General features: G+C 42.3%; 1 protein-coding gene across 3 annotated transcripts in view; it reads right to left on the reverse strand.

The window, feature by feature from the left end:
* PFKL (phosphofructokinase, liver type) overlaps positions 1–24,321 on the reverse strand; it is a 241,340-nt gene that overhangs the window by 127,288 nt on the left and 89,731 nt on the right. For all 3 annotated transcript variants that reach the window (XM_075179949.1, XM_075179951.1, XM_075179950.1), the window contains 2 exons: positions 17,581–17,625; positions 13,269–13,377 (listed from right to left, as the gene is read on the reverse strand). In XM_075179949.1, the coding sequence (XP_075036050.1) occupies positions 13,269–13,377; positions 17,581–17,625 (154 nt within the window). The remainder of the gene's footprint in view (positions 1–13,268; positions 13,378–17,580; positions 17,626–24,321) is intronic.

A 24,321-nucleotide genomic window follows, 5' to 3' on the forward strand; every position in this document is an offset into this window, starting at 1 on the left:
TGTATCCTTTACCCTTGATCTCTGTTCTGTTCGATCAATTAAAAACAGCTACTGTATTCTCTAAGATTGACCTCCGAGGGGCCTACAATCTTATCCGAATCAAGAAAGGGGATGAGTGGAAGACTGCCTTTAATACCCACTCGGGACATTACGAATATTTCGTAATGCCATTCGGTTTGTGCAACGCTTCGGCAGTCTTTCAGGACCTGATTAATGATGTATTACGTGAGTTCTTGGGAAAAACAGTTGTTGTTTATTTGGATGACATCTTAATTTATTCTGAATCCTTATCTCAGCATCGTCAGCACGTCCGCCAGGTTTTATTGAGATTACGAGATCATCTGTACGCAAAACGGGAGAAATGCGAATTTGAGGTGTCTACAGTGGCATTCCTGGGTTATATCATCTCCTCATCAGGATTCGCTATGGATCCCGCCAAGGTGCAGGCAATTCAAGATTGGGTCCTACCTACTAACTTGAAGGCGATCCAAAGATTCCTTGGCTTCGCCAATTATTACCGAAGGTTTATTGGCTCATTCTCCTCGTTAGTGGCTCCTATCACTGCCCTCACTCGAAAAGGAGCTAACCCAGCGGAGTGGTCCGCAGAAGCACTGGCAAGTTTCTCAGCTCTCAAAGCTGCCTTCATTTCCGCTCCAGTCCTTAGACACCCTGATCCAGGACTTCCATTTATTGTGGAGGTGGACGCTTCGGATGTCGGTGCTGGTGCCATTCTCTCTCAGAAAGACCCACAGAGTAAAAAGTTACATCCTTGTGCATTTTTCTCGAGGAAGTTTCTGCCTGCGGAATGTAATTATGACGTTGGAAACCGTGAATTATTGGCCATTAAGTTGGCATTGGAGGAATGGCGACATTGGTTGGAGGGAGCTGCACATACCATTACCATCTTCACAGACCATAAAAACCTCCAATATATTCAGACCGCAAAAACTCTGAATCCCAGGCAAGCTCGCTGGGCCCTATTCTTCACCAGATTTAGGTTCATCATCACATTTCGTCCAGGTTCCAAAAATTCTAAAGCCGATTCGTTGTCCCGAAGTTTTTTGGCCCATCATCCTCAGTCACCTGACCCGTTGCCTATTGTTCCTTCAACCACGATTCATCTCGGACTCACCCAGGATTTAGGAGCCACTATCCGTCACTTCCAGAAAATCGCTCCGGTGCAGACACCTGCCAACAAATTATTTGTTCCGGTGCACCTTAGGAAATCGGTCCTCATAGAAGGTCACAATAACCGCTCTGCTGGTTATCCAGGAATTCGTAGGACTATCGAAATTCTTTCTCGCTGGCTTTGGTGGCCTACCTTATCGGATGATGTGGAGACTTATGTCCGTGCCTGCTCTGAATGTGCCAGAAATAAATCTGCTAGAAATCGTCCTTCTGGTCTACTGTGAAGGACGATTAGAGTGGGGCAACCTGCTTTGTCAATTAACACGATCGTCATGATTTTCTTACTAATAATTCTGAATGTAACACAAAGGAAGTGTCTATAATAAAATCCCAGAGCCTCCCTGTTAAAGAAATTAAATATCATGTATATGCCAAAGGAAGAGTTCTTGCAGCAATTGGGAAAATCTATAAATCAATTTTTAACCTTAATAAATGTTTAAAAATTCTTGAAAAGTGGGTGGGAACTTCAATTTGGACCCTGGAACAGACATTAGATTATTTTTTTGTCCCTTCTAGACTTCCTAAAAGACATCTCTGCAAGGTAAGACTAGTACTCCATGAACAAGAACTGGTTGACATGTGGAGACAACACCACCCATTAGACAAAGATTGTTCTTTTTACTCACATCTATGTTGCACCTATTCTAGGATAGCTCTATTCCTATTTGATCACAGACACTAAACCTTCTGCTTAAATCTCACAGTGGCAGATCACATGGTCCAACCATGCACCCATATTCATATCCTTGATAGTCGCTGACTCTACATCTGGGTAAGAACCCTTGGCTCCTAATCCAACACCCTGAATTCAAACTCCAAACTAAATCAGCCAAGGAGGAATATATAATGACCAATGACAAACCTGACACTCCCAAGACTACCATCACGGAAGCTACAAGTGTGTGCTGTGAGGGAAGCTTTTTCTGCGTAGTTCTTTGACTAAAAAGGCCCTATTTCACAAATTGGAGGCAATAGTCAGCACCTTCAACCCTCATATCTCCATCTCAGCAAGAGGCTTAACCTTTGCGTATAGACAACTATTTAGCCAACAGACTAGCCGACGTTTATGTAGAAAATGAGATTGCACTTAGATCGGACCTTAACTATTATGGAGCAATGGACTCTACATCGGGAAAAGCCCTGGCCCTGATGACTTCACAATTTGATATTAAATGGCTTTTAAAACAGCAGATTGCGCCTAGTCTTCTTCAAACTCTGAAGGAAAACTTGGATACCTGTAACTTTTACTTGCAATCTTTTGAAGCACGCATTTCGGCTATCCCCAAGGAGGGAAAAGACAAGCCATATGCTCAAACTATAGACTCATATAGCTGGTGAACGTCGATATTATATTACTTGCTAAAATTACTTTCATGGAGAATATTCATAGTGATCAGGTGGGGTTTGTAGAGCTGCTAATTCACAGATGTGTGTTCACCGAGGTATGTTTTTGCGATACTGATAATTGGGACAAATGACGATAGCGACAAAATAATGGCGATTACAATAATGGCGATATGGAGGAAATCTAGACTTACCATAAGACACACAAAACGTCTGACACTCCTGCTATATATTCCGACTGCAGAAAATGCAGACAGTTGGAACGGACGTCACTTCAAAAGGTGACAGTAAGATTTCCGGTTTTAAAGCGGCAATGTAAGGACCCACCATCTGTATTCTAATTAGAATTATCCTAATTCGAATTGTTACCCTATCCCTTACCATAATCGTAAGGTAGCGGCTAAATCTCCTTCAGCTTAGGTACCTCCACACGTTACAATGACATAACAGGGTAATGTGACCGCTGCGGTCACATGGTACACAGTGTAGGCGGGCTGCTGGAATTCCATGGTAGTCAGTGCAGGAGCTGCAGCATTTCTGTCTGTTCATGGAGTCACTTGTGTAGAAATAGGTAAGAGGAAAGGGTAATGTGACGGGGAGCTAGAGTGTGCGAGATTGAAGCTGCAGTGTAAGAGGGGGGCATGTGTGAAGGTGCTGGGCAGAGAGGGGGCATGTGTGAAGGTGCTGGGCAGAGGGGGGCATGTGTGATGGTGCTGAGCAGAGAAGGGGCATGTGTGAAGCTGCAGTGCAATAGGGGGGCATGTGTAAAGCTGCAGTGCAATAGGGGGGCATGTGTAAAGCTGCTGGGCAAAGGCGGGCATGTGTGAAGCTGCTGGGCAGAGGAGGAATATGTGAAGCTGCAGTGCAATAGGGGGGCATGTGTGAAGGTGCCTTGCAGAGAGGGGGCATGTGTGAAGGTGCCTTGCAGAGAGGGGGCATGTGTGAAGGTGCCTTGCAGAGAGGGGGCATGTGTGAAGGTGCCTTGCAGAGAGGGGGCATGTGTGAAGGTACTGGGCAGAGGAGGAATATGTGAAGCTGCAGAGCAATAGGGGGGCATGTGTGAAGGTGCCTTGCAGAGAGGGGGCATGTGTGAAGGTGCTTTGCAGAGAGGGGGCATGTGTGAAGGTACTGGGCAGAGAGGTGGCATGTGTATAGGTACTGGGCAGAGAGCGGGCATGTGTGAGTAAAGCATTTGAGCAGAGGGGGCATGTGAGGGAGAAGCCTCTTCCCCACAGGGGCCCCCCTCAACCAACAATGACATGTACTCATTATCTTTTGCCTCACATGCCTCGCTGCCTCAATCCCGACAGCTCTCTTACTTCAAAATGAAAAGAGGCATCTCTTATTTGAAAGAGGAGTAGAGCCTTATCAGCAAATGAGATAATACAGAGGCCGTTAATGCCATAGATGTTGTGGTTTTGTTTTTTAAAAATACTGTATCTAGTCACATTTTACTCAGATGATATTATCATTACAGGCCATGAGTATAATTGCTTTTGTCACAACACCGTCCATAAAAGATCTCACAAAAATAACAATACATTCAGTTTTTTATGCCCTTTTTTAGATGGCATACTTCTGCCTACTCACTTATTCATAACTTTTAAATTTTGATATTTTGCAGGCATTCATTGCGGGACTCCAGGAACCATTGGAGGATAGTGTTGGGACCAGGCGAAAAACCAATTTAAGACATACCTGAAGTTCACAGACACTCCTCCTGCTCTATACTCCTCTCCTGTTAGGCCTTCAGGTTAGATTAATTGCCCAGCATGACAGGGCATATTTTTTATTACTGGGGTAGTCTTCAAAGTCTGCGACTTTAGTGTCACAGAGCGGATGATTGTGTAACGGTCTGAGAAGGAGAACGGAGGTAATGAGGTGGTGCTTACGCTAATGCCCACACTCACAGTGCTGGATTCCTCTGCAGGACCTGCCCATAGTCACTACAGGGGTTCCCAGGCAGTGATTGCAGGAATGGCAGTCACAGCTTCACAGTGCTCTGTAGGACAGCAGGACTGTGACTGTTAACCTTTCCCACCACAGTGCTGGAAGATAGGTTTAGCAAGTTGCTGTGGGCCACAGGAATGGGTACCTCTTAATGTTAGGACAGGCTTCATGTTTCCTTAAGAGGCCTGGGTCAGGTGGGGGATACTGCGTATATGTAGCCCCTAGTAGGCAAAAGACTGGCGGAGGTTGCGTCCTTTTGAACAGCTACCAATGCATTTCTGGGGGAATGTGCTTTCTTTTGCCTGCACTCTCTCTCCGATGGTCTGTCAGTTCACGTGTGCAGTCACCAGAACAGCAGCCATCTTTGATCACTAGCACTCCTTTTCTCTGTTCCTCTTAAGATAATAGTTTTTTTCGGGTTTAACGAAGTGGTTAGTCCCAAAGATTTATTGGGCTTTAGGGCTGCCTTGCAGACTAACTTTTTTTTGTGATTGTGCGCTGCTTCGGTCTGTTCTTTTTCTATTTTTTCTTCTATCTGTGTTTATGTCAGATTGGGGGTTGATTCTCGAGGGCTATGGCTGGGGTAACTTATATGACAAAGTTTACCTGTTCCAGCTGAAACTCAAAATGCCTGATATGTTACTAGCCAACTCTATGGCTTAGATTGCGCAGCTGGTCAGTTCCCTTTAGCTCTTCAGGGAGTCTGGCTTGTTCGGTGTCTGTATTGTTGGGCCAAAGTCCTGCTGGTCCTGTGGCGAAAGCCTGGTTTTGGTTTTCTCCATTTTGGAAAGGATGTTGGAATCCAGTAAGTGTAAGTGCAGGAGGGTGGTGACACGCCAACCTGAGAATGAGGCAGACTCTGACTGTTCTCCCCATAGGGAGGGCAAAGTGCTAGATATGTAGGACTCCTGCTTTGGGCAAGAAGTCACCACAGACTGTCAGGGGGTGAAGGAACTGATAAATGCTGTGCGCAAGATGTTAGACATCCCAGAGATAGAAGTCCCTGAGACGGCAAAGCCTATTCTGTTTAAGTGGAAGTCGAAAGCGCAGATTTTTGTCCTTTTTCTTCCGCTGGATGATTTGTTGGGTGAGATTTCCCCGTAGGTTACAGTTCTGTTTACTTCTTCCCTCTGAGGATATTGGTAAATGCGAAACACTTCCTAAGGTCGGCGCAGTTGTATCGCCGTTGTCCAAGACAACTACCATCCCAAGTCCTAATGCAGCCATACTTAAGGTTGCCCTCAACCTTATAGTTCTCACCATCCTTAAGTCCTTTTTTTAGGACAGTAGCAGCCTCCTTAAGGCCCATGTTGGCCTCTGCTTGGGTGACCAATGTTGTGAAATGCTGGTCTGAGCAGCATATTGAGGGCTTCTTAACTGGCAATCTATGCTCTGAATTGCTCCTTTTGGTGGAGCAGATTCAAAGAGCTACAGAGTATCTGGGAGAGGTGGTCCTGGACAATGGATTGATTGGGGCATGGATATCTGCCTCTGTGATTTTGGCTTGTTGGACTCTCTGGCTTTAGTCCTTGGAAGCCGATATGGAGTCTAAGAAGCCTCTTGAGTCACATTCTTTTTCTGTAGGTGTCCTGTTTGGGCCGTAGGTAGTCAATATTAGTTAGGTGACAGGAGGAGAAAGTGCTTTCCTTCCTGTTAATGTACCAAAAGCTAAGATGCCCAGGTTTCTCTCCTTTTGTTTCTCTCGTCTGCTAGGTGCCCCAGTCACGAAGTCTGCTGATAAGAAATTGGCATGATGGTGTACTGCCCACCCACGATCGCTGACGTTTCAGCCTTTCTACTCTTCTCCATGGTTAAACATAAATTGAAGGCCTATCGGGAGAGTGGTATAGAGGGGGTAGAGCTACTGTGAGCTTCTAGGATGTCTTAAAGTGTCCGCATGGCTGGTCCCTACAATATACCCCAATGTTTCCCAGTGCACTAAGATAAAAGGATTTATCGGATATATAAAAATCCTATTATTTTTTCTGTTTTCTTTCCCTGATTACGCTTTCAGAAATAAAACATTTTTTCGTGCAGTACAAAGCAATTTTTCTTACATACTGTCCAGACTGCTGCAACATCCATCTTGCTGCAATGATATCTTGGTCCCCTACAATCCATTCAAATACCCGCTGCTGGAATAACCTTTCTACTCGCCATCATTAAGTACTCTTCTCCTACTGAAATCATATTGTCTTCCATTTTAATTATTTTTTCACTACAAACGTATTTAGTACTGTCCTATTCATTTCCACTTGTTACATCCATTACCACAATCTCTGTACATACCAACCCTATGCTCACGCTGGCGGTTTTTTTTTCCCCCAGGCTACCTCCGCTCTCAGACCTTCTTGAATGCTGCTCCTGGAAATCTTCAACAGAATGTCTGTCTGTCAAGTATCGTCTATAACTGCAGGATCCTGCTGAAAAGTCACCGGTTTAACGGACAGTTCAATTGGTGCTTGTGACTTCTCCCAGAGCTGCGCTCCAGAGGGTAAAATGACATGTTCTGGAGCGGACTGTTATGGGTTTTCTTTTTTACAGTGTCAGTTAATCAAGCGATATTAACGAAGGAGAAAGCAAGAAACCTACTATAGACAGTTTATTTCTACTCTCGAACTTCATGTTATTAACTCATCTGATAAATTTAAATCGAAGAGTGATAGTTATGTTGTCGCTTGTTATGATGACCAGCAAGTGTAATATATTTTACCTGATATTGTAAATGGACGTTATCAGACATTTGTGTATGCTGTTACATACTACAGACAGCTGAACTTTGTAATATACTGCATATGAATATTTTGTAAGATACATAATGTGATATAAACAAAAACCTACTGAAAGCAGCTTTTTTGTATATTTGAGAGGTAAGGGTTGTTATAAACTAGTTATTTCTTTCGCCATTAAAATTACTACATCTTTATTGTTGTTTTCCTGCTATACTTTATCAAAAACATCTCAATTTTTAGTATATCAAGTCTGTACTTTACATGTAATTGCTATGCCAACCAAGGTTCCCTCCCAACAATGGAGGACCCAGGAGGGAGTGACTGATCCAGACAGCTGGCCGGACCAGCACACTCATGGGGGTATATTTATTAAACTGCGTCTTTGAAAAAGTGGATATGTTGCCTATAGCAAACAATAAGATTCTAGTTATCATGTATTTAGTACATTCTACAAAATGACAGCTAGAATCTGATTGGTTGCTACAGGCAACATCTCTACTTTTTCAAACCTGCAGTTTAGTAAATATACCCTATTATCTTGCACTGTGTGTTAACTAATTATTTCAATAATCTATTTAGTGCTGATATCATGCCATAAGCCTCTCTGTGAAAATGGTGCACAATAATTCACAATGTACAGTAAGTTATACATGTAGGACCACTGGCCACAACTTGGACAGACACACTGCTTTATATGTAGCACATTTTCTTTTGTTTACAAGCCACCAGACCTGGAAGATAAGTTTCGCCCTCGTCCCCTGTGTATGCTAGATATTTGTTACATGTCAATATGTGACCAGTGTGGAAAATACCTTCACACTTTCCTCTTGTGTCCTAAAAGCATGTAAAAATATTAGATGAATGCATAAAGTATACCCGCTGAGCCAAGCATTGTAAAACAAATAATATACTTCTATCTATTCTCTTAGTTATCTTTTTATAAAAAAGTAATGACATAATTTGCCACTATATTATGAGAACCACGTGCCACATATTAGGATTGTTTTATTCATTTCTTTTAGCCTGACAATCATTTCATATTCAGTTGTTACGTTTAAAAAATGTCCAAATTTGGGGGGGGGAAATGCATCTAGCACCATGTCTATTACACCACATCTGATTATAAGAAAGGTCACTGCATAATAAACTTAGTTTTGCACCTATATCAACAAGAAGTAATTTGCAATGCGATTTGCAGTTGATCCCTCATAATCCCACCGGCGCTTAATCGTATAGTGTGCCACTAACTACATCTTTTTTCAGTGCAGGTAATTTTAAGTTAGGTGTGTGTCTGATTCTAAATTTGCCCTGCACAAATGTGGTGCACTCCAATTTTCATTGCACATTGTGCCCACCACAAAAAGTGCTGAGAAACAAAAGCTGTGGCACTGAAAGAAAGATAATTCTGCAAATAATCTTAAGAATTAAGATCATACTTGCCGACTTTCTTCAGCTCCCTTCCGGGAGCCAGTCAGTGGAGGGGGGCGTGAGGGGGGCGGGACAGGCAAAATCACATCATTTTGGCCCCGCCCCCTGTGACAGCATGTCATTTGACAGCGGGGGCGGGGCCAAACGCCGCGATTCACCGGGAATCGCGGCGTTTGGGATCTAATTCTGCCCACTTCACTAGGAAGTGGGGCACTTTCTAGTGAAGTGGGCAGAATTCGGGAGATTGCCACACTCGCCCGGGAGACTCTCGCAAAATGCCGGAGTCTCCCGGACATTCCGGGAGAGTTGGCAAGTATGATAAAGATCCTGTTTTATTAAATACTTGCTGAAGTACCCAGCGTTGCCTGGGTTTAAAACTTCAAGCTATTAAGTTATCAATGAGTTGGATGTAACCGTCAACCTTTTCAAAATAATTAGAAGCTTAACAGGTCTTCCAACACACCCATTAGGTGGCTGCCCAGTATAGTTTTTGTTTTTATATTAAAGGTCATTGAAATCCATCTAGTGGAAGATTCAAAACAGGCTCGCCAGGGCAAAATTATGCCCAGTGTACACCAACGGGAGGTTCTACTGGGACCCTAACCTCCCTAAAACCTGGGCAGGATCCAACTGGACCATCTTGCGTTGGTTTCCTCCCAATCGGTGCAGGGGTGTCAATATATAAGATTTTACTGTGATAGGGCATCCTCAGAATCATTGCTCCTCTTGTCTGCCTTACTTACATTGTTCACCATTCTGCGCTCGTTATGATAATTGCTATACCTACCCCCAGTGCCATTCTTGAGTATGGTTGCAGTAGGATTAAGGATAAGGATGATGTATCCTAGTACATGGACAGGAGACAATGACTGGGAAGTCACCAGACCTATTGTGGTTAATAATGTACCCCTTGAGCAAAATATGCACCATGGGTATATCCAAGTACTTTTTAACTTAAAATGTTAATTAACACTAAAATCTGAACATATCCTGGAGGGGTGATTAAGTGTGAGGACGGAGGGGGGCAGGAAATTGTGTCATTTGGTACCACCCCCAACTATACATTTACGCAGCCGCGTCAATATGACTCAGGTTGCAAAGCTTACATTACGCGGTTTGCCGTGAGTCATGTCATGGAGGATTCCATTTTGCCCACTTCACTAGGAAGTGGCAGGATGAGGGAAAACCAACCCGGGAGTTCGGAAGATCTATGCAGAATTAGAGAGTCTCCCGCACAATCTGGGAGAGTGGGCAAGTATGATTAAAACAGAACCTAAAGCATCCACTGCAAAGCATACACGTATAATAGTCAACTCCTGTAAGCAAATCTACATGCACCAGACAGAGAATACTAAGTAACACCAAACAAATGAGCTGGCAACTATAACTGTCTGCTAGTGAAAACAAGTTCTGTGAATAGAGAGGGAGAGGGGGCTCTTCATATATATCTAATGTATGCTGATGTGCATTAAGGTTCTAGCATAGAATAATAATTGTAAATAACTTTTCTCATGGGTTAAAATCTACACATTATTCTTTACTTTGAGTTGACCTTTCAGTTTGCATTTCTTGCTGTTATTTCCAATTTATGACCCTGGTTCTTCAGTATCACTATTTCTCACCTCTAAAATTATCTTGTTTTTAGATCTCTACCCATCCATATGAATCATTAATGAGTAACCACAAGATAATTTAACTCTTAAAAGGTTGTCCCAATATGTACATTTTAAAAAAAAAAATGTCTAAATAAATATTTTTTTCAGGTGACTTGGAAACAGATTCAAGACAAAATGCACATATTATACTATCGATTTTCATGTTATTTAGTACTGATACTACCATCACCAAAAACAACCTCAGTAATATAATACAGCACAAGTGTGGCTAAGAGCTGGCTAAATCCTATTTCAAATACAGTCAATGTACCAGGAACCTACTCTGAGGGGGATTTAGACACATCAATGTGAAGCTGGCTATATCCCCCTCCAATTCATGACCGGGCCAGCAGGGGGCCAATAAAGTCCCTTCGGTGAAGGGGATTTAGCCGGCTCACACTGGGTGTGCTATTTCCCATGCAGTGTATGTACCAGGTACCTACGCTGAAGGGGATTTAGACACATCACTATGAAGCTGGCTAAATCCTTTTCCACTTCACGACCCGGACAGCAGGGGGCCAAAAAGGTACCTTTGGTGAGGGGGATTTAGCTGGCTCACACTGGGTGTGCCATGCAGTGTATGTACCAGGCACTTACGCTGAAGGGGATTTAGTCGCAACCATAATTGGAAATGTAGGGAAACAAAGTATTACTATCACCTCAACCTGTCTGCAACTCGTTTCTCACAAACTATGGACTATAAAAACATATAATTTTTCTAACAACATATAATACAGCGCTAACAGCTAGCACAAAACCCGCTAATCAATCCGTGGGATAAATAAAAACAATCTATTCATAAAAACATGACAATAGTGAAAGAAATCACTGGCCAGTAGAAGAATAAGAAACTGCAATATAATGAGATCAGATGGTAACTAGTGCTACAAAAAATATATATAAATATAGAAATGTCAAACAGTAATCGATGAAATGGAATGGTGATTATAAGTCACAATATCTAGATGACTAGAAAATAAATAAGTTCAGTGACTCAAATTACCACAGTCCTGAGAGAGTGGAAATAGCGGTTTGGCCACACCAGAGATAATGAACAGTTGAAATCCCTGGGTATAATACAAATATCCACTCCAATGGGACGATATGAAGAATCCTCAAATGCAGGTAAGTGGTAAATGAATATATAATTACTAATTATTTTTTCTAACCCTCTGGTTCTCCATATTTGTCAGTAATATTTAAGCTTGTATATATTCTATTTTGAAAGCCGTTAAAATGTCTGCCAGCATGTTTTTTGTTATCTTGCAGACTAGTCCATTGCTTCAGCCTAGGCAAAAGGATTATTGTCCACCAGTCCTGTATGAATGTACATCACACCAAGGGGTCTCTAGTCTTTGTTTAGCTGTGGGTGTGTGTGCTATATAGGGAAAAGGCCCACAGATCAAGCTCTATATTTAATTACAGAGGACTGCATTGTGTATTTAAATGTAAATGTGTCTGGATTGTGATCTCTCTTGTTTAAACAAACTCTGCTGTATAGCCCCAGAACAATACCTGTCCCCAATTAAATCAGGAGTGGCTCATCTGCTATTCCTTTGTCTGTATGTTTACCTGTGAAAAGGTAAACACCGAAAAGGACCAATCAGACAGGTCCTGAAATTGCTGATGAGGTCAATTTTTGGGCTTAAAGGAAAGCTCCAGAGGACAGCAAATTGGCATTTACTACCAAGTGATAGCTGAAGTCAAGCTGGCAATGAGATATAGATCTCTGTCCCTGACAGGAAAGAGACAATCGGTTCCTGGAATACTGTCGTTGCCCTGATCTACCTCTTCAAGTCTTGGGGAGCTGTGTGTCCGCCGAAAGCGGAGTGACAGTGACTCAGGGCCGCTACCTTTGCTGGTAGCCTTAAAGGAGAGAGGGGGAGAAGCTTGGCTTGATAGCAGCAGTCCCTGAAAGAGACTAGGATACTGGTGACGTGTTTTCATTATAGCCTGTATGTTGTCTGTGCCAGACTGTAGTGTTATTTGTTACAAGTTATTATTTAAATATGTTTATTGCTGTTTGGTGCTACCATTTTGTTAAATAAACTTGTTTATATTATTTTGGATATTTTTCTGGGTGATTTTGAACCTTTGGTATGTACCGGGTACGCCAGCTGTGCAGCCCAGAAAGTTAGTTAAAACCGGTATCCTCACAGTAATCCTAACCCATAGATTTGATTACAGAGGCAGCGGGTTCTGGTATTGCAGTCTTAAAACCGGAAATGTTATGGTCGCCAATTGAAGTTACGTCAATTGCAAGTGCTGGCATTTTCTGCAGTAAGAATGTATGAGGCATATCGGTCATGTTGTATGTCTTTTTTATAGTAAGTCTGGATTTCCTTCCTATCGGGATTATTGTAAATTGGCATTCTTTTGTCGCTATAATCATTGTCGGAAATGTGGTAATCGCAATTGTGGGGAACACACACATGCAATGCTATTACACTTTCTTAGATTAGTTTAGAACACCCAGCCTTATATAGACCAATTGCCTAATCACAGACTTTGAAATATGAAAATATTCTCAGTAAAACCAGCTACAGAAAATTGAGCCACATATGTAAGCAAGAAGAAAATATTGATATGTACTTACTAACCCCCATAGCCTGTGGGGACTCTCCTGCTTCAGCTGCCAGTACTCCTTGATCGCTCTGAGCTAAATCACTACTCTGTACAGTGACTGATGTAGGTTGACAATGATCAATTCATCCATTCTCTGTACACCAAATGATGCAGAGAGGTTAACTAACTAAGCGCTAATAGACTGAATGGGGATGTGAGTCCTAGCAGGAGGGAAAGAAAATTGAGAGTGGTGGTGGTTACTGCCAATGGAAGCTAGGTACCAGAGGACATATTCCAGCCGACACCGCTACTCTATATCCAGTACTTGCCCAAACAAACGTGCTCCCTTTTCCTTTCACCTATGCCATTAAATGAAAAACAATTTTTTGTTGAGATAAAGACTTGCCTCTCCCAGTCTTGAACACATAACATCTTCCCAGTCTTCATCAGGAGGACATTCTGGAATAAAAAGCCAGTCGGCTCCAGATGCTAATGCAGATACTAATGCAAGGTACCTATTAAAAGAAAAAAAGGAATAAAAATACTTATTAAACCAACATGTATATACACACAACATTAAAATCACTGTCAAGTGAAGTAATTAACATTGATTATCTCAGTGGCACCTGTCAAGAGGTGGGATATATTAGGCAGTAACTGAACAGTCAGTTCTTGAAGTTGATGTGTCAGAAGCAGGAAAAATGGGCAAGCATAAGGATCTGAGTGACTTTGACAAGGGCCAAATTGTGATGGCTAGATGACTGGGTCAGAGCATCTCTAAAACGTCAGGTATTGTGGGGTGTTCCCGGTATGCAGTGGTTATTACCCAACAAAAGTGGTCTAAGGAAGGACAACTGCTCACCCAGCGACAAGGTCAAGGGTGCCCGAGCCTAATTGATGTGCGTGTTTCTCTGGTCCAATCCCACAGAAGAACTACTGCAGCACAAATTGCTGAAAAAGTTAATGCTGGCTATGATAGAAAGGTGTCAGAACACAGTGCATAGCAGCTTGCTGCTTATCGAGCTATGTAGCCGCAGACATGTCAAAGTGCTCGTGTTGACCCCTGTCCACCGCCGAAAGCGCCTGCAATGGGCACAGGAGCACCAAAACTGACCATGGAGCAATGGAAGACGTTATCCTGGTCTAATGAATCACGTTTTTTTTATATCATGTGGACGTTCAGGTGTATGTGCATAAATTATCTTGGTAAGAGATGCCACCAGGATGCACTATGTGAAGAAGGCAAGCCACCTGAGGCAGTGTCATACTCTGGGCAATGTTCTGCTGAGAAACTTTGGGTCATGGCATACATATGGATGTTACCTAAACATTGTTGCAGACAAAGTACCCCCTTCATGGCAACGGTATTCCTTGAAGGCAGTGGCCTCTTTAAGCAGGATAATGTGTCTTACCACACTGCAAAAATTGTTCAGGAATGGTTTGAGAAACACGACAAAGAGTTCAAGGTGTTGACTTGGCCTCCAAATTCCCCAGATCTCAATCCGATCGAGCATCTGTAGGATGTGCTGGAAAAACATGTCTGAGCCATGAAGGCACTACCTCGCAACTTACAGGACTTAAAGAACCTGCTGCTAACGTCTTGGTGCCAGATACCACAGGACACATTCAGAGGTCTTGTGGAGTCCATGCCTCGACGGGTCAGAGCTGTTTTGGCAGCACAAGGGGGACCTACACTATATTAGACAAGTGGTTTTAATGTTGTGGCTGATCGGTGTATAACCACATGCACAAGCATAAACATCCTATAAAAGTCATTTCATGCAAAGCATAAAATAAACATATGTTTAGGTTTAAAACACTGTATAGGAAAGTATTAAACTCATAAACATAGTATTAAAAGGTTGAGTTTACACTTAAAATTACTTTGGCACAACAGGAAAGTACATAATTTCTACTTTGTTTGTTACTTTGAGCAGTCATTCTATGAAATTCTTAAGCTTTGGCCAAATGTAAATAGGTTCATAATTTTGAATGTGTTTAGTACTTTGGGTAGGTATTTGAATATAAAAAAATACCTATTTCCTTGCAATGCTTTGCTACCAGAAGTAGCTACTATTGTTACCCGGGTAGCTAGCCCTCTTTACATTTTTTTCTCACTTCCTTATTTTGTCCGTCTTTTGCTTTCAACTAAGTCTTACGGTGGTTCACATTGTTTTTGCAGCAGCAGTTTTGCGTTGTACAATGCAAAATTCCCTTTTTTCTGTGTATGACATTACTACTGATTGGGGTGCCAGTTTAAACACGGATCTGCCTTGTGAAACACGGGAGAGTTGACAAAATTCCCACATCCTGCTACTGTGTACCAAAATTATGCGTTTTGCGGTGAATCGTGTCATTTTGGCCCCGCAAAAACCCGCCATTTCCATTGCGGGGGCAGGGCCACAATGACGCGTTTGGCCGCGCCCCACCCCCTCCCACCCTTCAGTCACGCCCCTCTTCCGGAAACAAATTTCCAAAAGTAGGCAAGTATGTTCTAACTTTATGGTACAGGAAATTATTATATATGCACATATATACATACGAACAGAGTACTGTGCACACAGATAAAAGCACATGAACTCACATAGGTTATGGAAAGCAAAACAAGGTCCAGACTGATGTCAAGGCAGGTGGCCATTAGACTGGTCAGTGTACAGGCAAATGTCAGGGCAGGGGACAATCAACAGACTAGTCCTTGTCCAAGCAGAGGTGAAGGAAACTAAATATTCCAGTAATAGCAGAAACGCCAAACTAGAACCCATAGAAGCTAGGAACACTGCACCTATAATGAGCAGTGAGGGGTACAACTGCCTCCGCTAGGTAGATGCAAGCAGCCAATCAGAACGCTCCCTAGGAGTCAAACCCCACAGCCAGATTTGCCTGTAGTGCTTTAAACTACCTGCGTGGCAGACAAGCAGCATCAATTTTAACAAAGAGGCTGCCGGGGAGGAGCAGAAATTTATAGTGGCGCGCATTTGAGGACACTACTCGTGTGCCACCTGGAAAGCCTGAGAAATCAGTTTGGGATAACTAACACTATGTGCATGATGCAGAGTGGAACGTCGCATGTAAAGTGCGATTGGAGATTATTTATAGATTAAGGAAACATTTCCCTCTGCATCAGCTGCAAAATACGCCAGGTATAGGTCACGTAACTCTACTGGATGCCAAGTTGAAACAATACTTGAGCCTTTGCATATGTACGGCTTTGCACTGATCTGTTTAATGATAAAATTCCCATGTGCATCATCTTATGTTACGAAGTATTCCTGTGCTCCTATGTTGCACCATCTATTCCTTTAAGCCTGTTATTAAGTGGCTTTTTTGTGTGTTTTTGTGTTATTTCATTAGTACACTTGTTGATTTGGAGAATTGTGTAGCTTCTTAATAAAGAACACTTATGTTTTAATTGTTATGTCATTTTTCATAATTTTGCACTTTGCTAATGTTATGTGACATTACCATGTGCTAAAAATAAATGTACATATTAAGACCTTAATACTTTTATAACCTACTGTCCCTGCAACTTAAAAACCCTTATTGTTCCATTTTTCTACACTGTTAGTGGAAAGAAACCAGACAGATAAGAATAAATAATAAAAAAGACTCAATATGTAGTATAAATGAACAAAAATATTCAGTGCTATAACTTCAAAGCTTTTTTTTTTTCTTTTGTTTAAGTAAGGTACACAAATTCATGGCGACCTGATTGAAAACACTAATTTCAGTTTTGTAAGTAGTTCCACAATCATGCAAGCGCTGATCGACTTCACCATCCTAGGTTTGTATGTGTGTGTCAGTTTTTGTATCGTCACTATTCATCTGCACCTGCTCAACCCTGGTACAATACTAAACTCCATACTGTACATTGGAGACCGCTGAAACACCCATTCATGCCTCAATCAGCCCACTGTCATAGGGATCAATACATCCGAGATGAGTACAACTTTGCAACAATCACTAGTGTGTGCCCGTTTTCTAAGCATGTGCAAATTTGATTGCTAAAACATACCGAAATCTGTCACACCACCTTCCTCACTTTGACTACTGCAACCTCTACTGACTAACCTATTGGCTGTTCATCTTTCTGCTTTACAAGTGTGTTGTCAATGTTGTTGCTAGGGTTACCACCACTCTCTCAGAACTTTCCTTACTTATGTTCCACTCTAGTACTACTGCATTACTCAAATCCTTTCTTCTCACCCTCAAAGCACTATGCTCAGCTCCACCTTTTGATTTCTCCATGTATTCCAGGGCACATTCTTTGTTCCTTTGAAAGCTGCATTCTTACTAAATCATTATGAATCACTGCCAACCCAAGTTTTAAAGCCATCTAAGCTGATGATAACTTCTGGAACCTTTTCCTTCTAATAATACATCTAAATCCATTCCTATCTAACTTCATGGGTCTTAAACTCTTGGATCACCAGCAATGCTGCAAAATTTGCATGTGTCATATAGGTTTTTCAACTTGTCTTTTTATATTGTATGTCTCCTATCATCCATTTACATTCTAAGCTCACCAAGACAGACAGACAGGGAAATGAATGCTAGATATTTCCCGTTGCACTTGCTGCTCCCAAGTTTTACTGTATGTTTCTTATAATGTGTAAAATTCTGTGAACAGTGTGTGTGAAACTATAAATTTATACAAAAGAGAAAAAAAAAAAAAAAAGAAGTGACTGTGAGAAAGAAAATAGAGTAAAAATTTCCATTACCCACAATGCCTTCCCATGACTTCCAGCACAAATGTCCGTTGGTGACTACAAAGAAAACATATCTGCATTACACAGTAAAATTACCAGCATGGAGTGCAAAGAAATAAGGTTATCAATCGGACTCATTTCAAAATAAATACTAGTCACACAAGAAGCCAACACATGTCAAGAGAACATCTACAGAACCTGCAGAGGCTTACATATTTGTAAAAGGTTTAAACCAAACACAATTTTAGCACAGTAATGATAACTACACATGGAGAATGTTTGCTTTTGACAACACTGAGATATGGCACCAACCGAGCTGTGGAGGATGCAACAAACTGTGCCGCATTAACAGTAGGTGATCAGTGTAATTGAGGTATCGTGACAGGCAACTGACCTCACTGTTCATCTCCTACAAATGTACTAATCTGTACATATTAAAGGGATGTAATTATTATAAATGCATAGATCAGCACAAAAAACAAACAGATTTTCATGTAGATTCCCCTGTAGTGGAACTCTAGGTGGTATAGTCATAAATAACATATAGTAGTAGAATTATAGTAAAATATCTTACTTTAACTGTTACAAGAACCCAGGTTATGAATTTAATGCAATTAAGCAGTCATATGGGTACAATATCAACATGTAAATATGTACACAATGAATTAAACATGGTGCAGTTATTACATTTACAATTAATTTACTCTGCAAATATATAGCATTATTTTGGACTAAATACATTGCAGGGATACTAATTGTCTGGATTATCTGTTAACCCTAGCAGTCCCAGCTTACTCCTAAAATCAGTGGTCAATATAGGTGTATGTACGGTGGTATGCCATAACGCCACTTCTCTTACTGCCTTCAATGTAAAATGATCAAATTCCATTCAGTTACACCACCATTATAGTTTTCATACCACCATTTCTAGATTTGCACTTTGACCAAAGACCAATATACTGCTCACATAATGTATTTTGATGGGGTTGCAACAGCCTCAGACTGGCCTGCCGGGCAGCCGGACTATTCACCGGTAGGCCCAGCGGGGTTGAAGCTCCGCCCCCTCTGCTGTTGGGGCGGAGCTTACAGGGAACAACGGAGTTCAGATTAAGGGGGGGCACGTGCCCGCTGCCCCCTCTCTCCGAGGGCTGCCCGCATCAGATCATATTTTTGATCTAGTCCAGTACCCGTACACAGGAAGTGGAGAGCTATGCGTTCCATTTGTGGAACGCATTGTGCCCGCGGATCTCCGTCTAGACGTTCCTGAACCATCCCGCCCGTTCTGGACTTACATTTTGAAGGAGGACACCCGATCCCGGTTCTTCTCTTTTCAAGCCGCATTCTCACGCCGATAGGATCTCATTCAGCGTGAGTTAATGTTTGGTCAATTACGCCCGGGACACGTTTCTTATTCCATTGTTTGTGCATTTGTTTTTATGGTTACAATTGTTTTTATTGCTCTTTCTGGTCTACATGGCCATTTCTCTGGACCTATTAAATATATATTGTTTGATTAATCACCCCTCTTCCATTTATTTTTGGGATAACCTGTTTATTCCCCATTAAATGTCTCTATTCTAGTTAGGTTTGTGTCACATATTCCATTATTGTGTCTTTTCCTTTAGATTTGGTTTACTGTTTACGGTTTATATATCTGCTGACTGCAATTCCCTTTCCTCCCCCCCTTTTTTGTCTTTCCCCTTTCTTTTTGAGGTCTATTATCCCAAGCATTTGTGGACTTGTTGAGACATTCAGGATTGATCCTCATTCAACCTGCACACCATTGTTTTCAATTAGAACTCCAACAGCAATAATTGCTTTAATATTGATTATTAAAATAGAGGATCCTCTAACATAGTTGCTGCATTATATAAGGGTATACATACATACATACATACATACATACATACATACATACATACATAGCTACACACATACAGACATATATAGTCAAAATTGGTGTTATGTTATCAATGTTTCTTTTTTATGTTAGTTTTTTTTTTAACTATTTATTTTGAAAAATAGCAAACAAGAGCACAAAAGAATCAACAATTAGTACATTTGCAGGGCAAGAAACAAAAACAAAGAACAGAACAGTACATGTCATGGGCATATATCATTGAAACTGAGAATATTTGAGTAGCAAATATACAAAATAGCCAAAGTTTGTCAATAAACAGACAGGTAAGTATACAATTGTTACCCAGAAAGCTCAAGAAGCTATAACATTTTATAACAATATAATGTGGGGGGGAGGGGGGGGGGAGGGAGGACACTGGTCGCCACCGAGACTGAGAGAAAAAGAGAACACTCTTCCCGCTTTCCATACAATTCCTAACTCTTATTTTTCCCTTCCTAAGAAGAGGAACAAATAAATAAAAGAGGGGCAATAAAAGCTTCAGAGGAGATTATTACTTAAATTCTCTGGAAAGGGAAACCGCATTGAGAATCAAGAGTCAGGCCACCTATGAACATAGGAGGAAGGAGTTGGTACAAGAGGTATGGGGTTTATAGATAAAGCCACGGAGCCCAAATCTGGTGGAATTTATCATCCTTATCATGCAGGTGGTATGTAATCTGTTCCATCCGGGCAATAAACCAGATATAGGATCGCAGGGCCGCCATAGTGGGGGGTTCAACTTGCTTCCAAGACTTGGCTACCAAGCCAAGCATCGCGCGGCCGCCAGGACATGGGAAGCCAATTTCGCAGACTCTCTATCATCATCAATCAGAGGGTAACAGAGAAGAAAAGACCATGGGTCTTTCCGGACAGGGCATGGAAGGAGGGAGGAGAGGAGGGCCCTAACTCATTCCCAAAAAGAGGATATTTTAGGGCAGGACCACCAAATATGAAAAAAGGAACCCATCTGGCCACAACCCCGCCAACATAATGGAGAACTAGAGGGGAACATTTTAGTGAGTTTGTCAGGTGTGTAGTACCACCTATAATATACTTTATATGCGTTCTCCTTCACCAAAGTGGAAATAGAGCTAGTGGCGACCTGATCCCTTATGATTTCCCAATAGTCCTCCTCTGGGGGGGGGGCCCCAAATCCCTCTCCCATTCCCTCTCATGCCTACCGCCAGGAGGTAAAAGTGCATTGAGAATTAAGCTGTAGATAGAGGAGACCATGCCCCTACCCAAAGGTGAGGAGAGACATAGAGATTCAAAGGGAGACCTAGAAGGGGGGAGAGGAGCCCCCCCGAGGAGAGAGCCCACAAAGTGTCGTAACTGAAAATACTCGTAGAATTTAGGATGAAGACTTGGATATTTAGAGCGTAGATCACCCCATGAGATAAAGGTCCCCTGAAATAATAGGTCTCCGACAAAACGGACTCCCGCAATGACCCAGGGTCTATAGAAGGCAGAGGAGAGCCCAGGAGGAAAGGCAGGGTTACCCCAAAGAGGTAGGACAGCAAGAGAGGATACCGGTATCTTTAGATGGGGTCGGCAGGTCTCCCATATTGCAGCTGAGAATAATAGAGTTGGGCATTGGGAGGTGAGGGGCAATCTAGTTTGTCTTGAGACCCCATATACAGGACAAAATTGGAAAATTAAGATAAGCGGATTCGATGTCAACCCACGACAGTGCCGCGCGCGGGGGGGGGGGGGTCAAAGGAGGCTACGATCTAACGTAGATGATAGATAAAGATACCTAAGTATTTAATTTTCTTTCTCTGCCACCGGAAGTTAAAGCGGGAGGTGAGTACCAGTCCCTCTGGGGAGGGGATATTAAGGAGGAGAGCTTCCGATTTCGTAATATTGATCTTGTAACCTGAGAGGAACCCATAATGGTGTAATATGTTAAAAAGTCCAGGGAGAGATTTCTCAGGTTGCAGGAGGGTCAGAAGGACATAGTCCGCAAAGAGAGAGAGCTTACTCTCCAGATTCCCCGTCCGCACACCCTGTATGTTCGGGCAGGCCCGGATAGAGGCCGCAAGGGGCTCTATAACAAGGGCGAAGATGAGAGGAGACAGAGGGCACCCCTGGCGTGTACCGTTGGATATGGCGATAGGGTCAGAGGGAGAGCAGTTGATCATGACTTTTGCGGAGGGTCGAGAGTATAAGGCTTGAATACCCGTGAGGAGGTTACCCAAAATCCCAAACGCCGACAAGGCCTGGGACATAAAGCTCCAGGAGATCCTGTCAAAAGCCTTCTCGGCATCAAGGGAGAGAACAATGGCAGGGGCCTTCCTGGTATTAATGATATGAATCAGATCAACAACTCTCCTGGTATTGTCTCTGGCCTGACGACCCGGTATAAAGCCCACTTGATCATAGTGTATAAGGGAGGGAAGGACTGAATTTAGTCTATTAGCCAAAATTTTTGCATATAATTTGACATCTGTATTAAGCAGGGAGATAGGGCGATAACTAGCGCAGTCATGAACATCTTTACCCTCCTTATGGATGACAGAGATCCGAGCCTCTAAGGAATCCCTAAACCAGGAACCCCCAGTCAGGATTTATGTTAGTTTTAATGTGCGGTATCATTGCTAGTTTTAGTGTGCGGTATCATTGCTAGTTTTAGTGTGCGGTATCATTGCTAGTTTTAATGTGCGGTATCATTGCTAGTTTTAGTGTGCAGTATCATTGCTAGTTTTAGTGTGCGGTATCATTGCTAGTTTTAGTGTGCGGTATCATTTCTGGTTTTAGTGTGCGGTGTCAATGCCCATTTTAATGTGGGGTTTTGATGATTGTTTTAACGTAAAGTATTTTAGTTTGTGGAAGTAATAAACTTTTCTTGTGCAGACAAGCTAGACGAGCCCTCTGGGAGAGCTGTAAATGTCGTACTAGCGGGTTATAGATGTCGTAATGCAGGATGTGTCAATGCTTACAGCCTTATAACCAATGAAGACACTTTGCTCTTAATTTTAGATTTTAGGGCCCCCCCCCCTGTCTTAAGTGCCCCCAGGCCCCTAATCCAGCTCTGGGCGGCGTGGCCATTTCCGTCACAAACGCACTACCACGCAGGTGTAGAGAGCCGTGTCTGGGCTCTCTGCACCTGTGCGGTAGTGTGTTTTTCACTTCAGCAGGGGAGGAGCGTGCTGTCTTCCTGGTATCACGGCCGCCCAGAGGAGCAGGATGCTGGAGCTTTCCAAACAGCTAAGTGAGTGCCCTCTCAAGCCAGCCAGCCTGTCATTTTTTTTTTCCACCAAAAAGGAGCAGAGAAGCCCGGAGGGAAATGGGGGAGTGGAATCAATACACATACTGCAGACCCCATCTAAATAGCACCTTATAATGAAACTTGTTAATGTCCTTCAAAATAATACTGCAGCATAAATGAAAAACTCTACGAAAAATGTAGGGAATGGAAGCTTTTTGTTTGACAGCAAGTTTTACTTGTGTAGCTTAAACACACAAAAGCCTTATAAGATGGATCACAAGTAAAAATAAAGACTTATTTACCAAATATAATTACACACACACACACACACACACACACACACATATATACACATACACACACACACACACACATACACACCAGGTGTCCTTGTTCTTTACGTTGTAAGTTGCCCTCCATGGGCTGACCACACCCCCTTGACTGGCCACACCCACTCTTACAGTTTGCCACACCCCAATGTAGTGGGCCCCTATCACTGCATTCCCCTGGTGGGCCCTTCATGCCCCAGTCCGACACTGGGGGCTAGATTTACTATCAGGCATGTTTGTAAACCCGCCGACTTTAGGCGGGTTTGGCGGCGGTTTAGCCATCGCCGGATTTACTAAGGCTAAACCCGCCGTCCAAACAGCCAAAAATGATGTTTCCAAACCCGCCTCTGTATAAAGCGCCATGACGGTTTCAACAATGTTCTACATACAAACAGCCGGATTTACTATTAGGGGGTTTATAAAGCCGCCGGAAAACCGCCATTCAATAGACCAAAATGAAAGCGCTGCTTGTGAGCAGCGAGATTGTTCAAACAGTGTGCTGTTTGAACTATTTAGCCATTTCTAACATAAGAGAAAGAGCCATTTTGTGCAAAGTTTCCTCCTTTAGGATTGTATATGGGAAATGGGCAAACTGGCATGTAATTTGAGGTTTTTTGGTTTTTTTTCCCATCCTGTATTATTGAATCCTATTTACTGATGTAAAGGTTTACCGGCCACTCCACGTGCATTTAAAGTGCGTATGAATCTGGAATCTTTGCCTGATGTGGACGTAGTACCAATGTTTGTACTCATGTAAACCAGGTTCCTAGATATATTTGGTGGGGTGCTTATGTATGCACCTGTTAAGGTGTCTGATATTATCCTGGCTTGCTGTCTGATACATAATCTAGCTTTACATCAACTTACCCCACCGATTATTGCAGTACACAGTGAACAAGTAGGGGCCCGTGTCCCATTTGGTGATGTGCAGAGCACACAGGGGGGAGGCAGATTTGAGACCGTCTCATTACAAACTACTTTAAATGTAAGTGCATACAATAAAAAACATATATTGGTTTTTGATTTTATGTCAGTGCAATGGTTTTATTTATGGAATATTTTAATAAAATTGGACCCTTTAAACAGAGGATAGTGTGTACTGTGAATGTTGTAATTGTTAAAATCCCTGGAAAGTGACAGTTAGAGGTCAATGTGTACGTGAAATTAGTGCATCGTTTTAAAGAAAACAGTATACTCTTGTTTAATGGGAAGAAAAGAACGAATGATATGAATGAAATATAACTGCATTTATTGCATTACAACATAATAAAAGAAAAAGTATAACGCTTACACAAAACATTCCCCAATAATACATT

This window comes from Mixophyes fleayi, chromosome 7, assembly GCF_038048845.1.
Source record: "Mixophyes fleayi isolate aMixFle1 chromosome 7, aMixFle1.hap1, whole genome shotgun sequence".
In the NCBI taxonomy this organism is placed as follows: Eukaryota; Metazoa; Chordata; class Amphibia; order Anura; family Limnodynastidae; genus Mixophyes; species Mixophyes fleayi.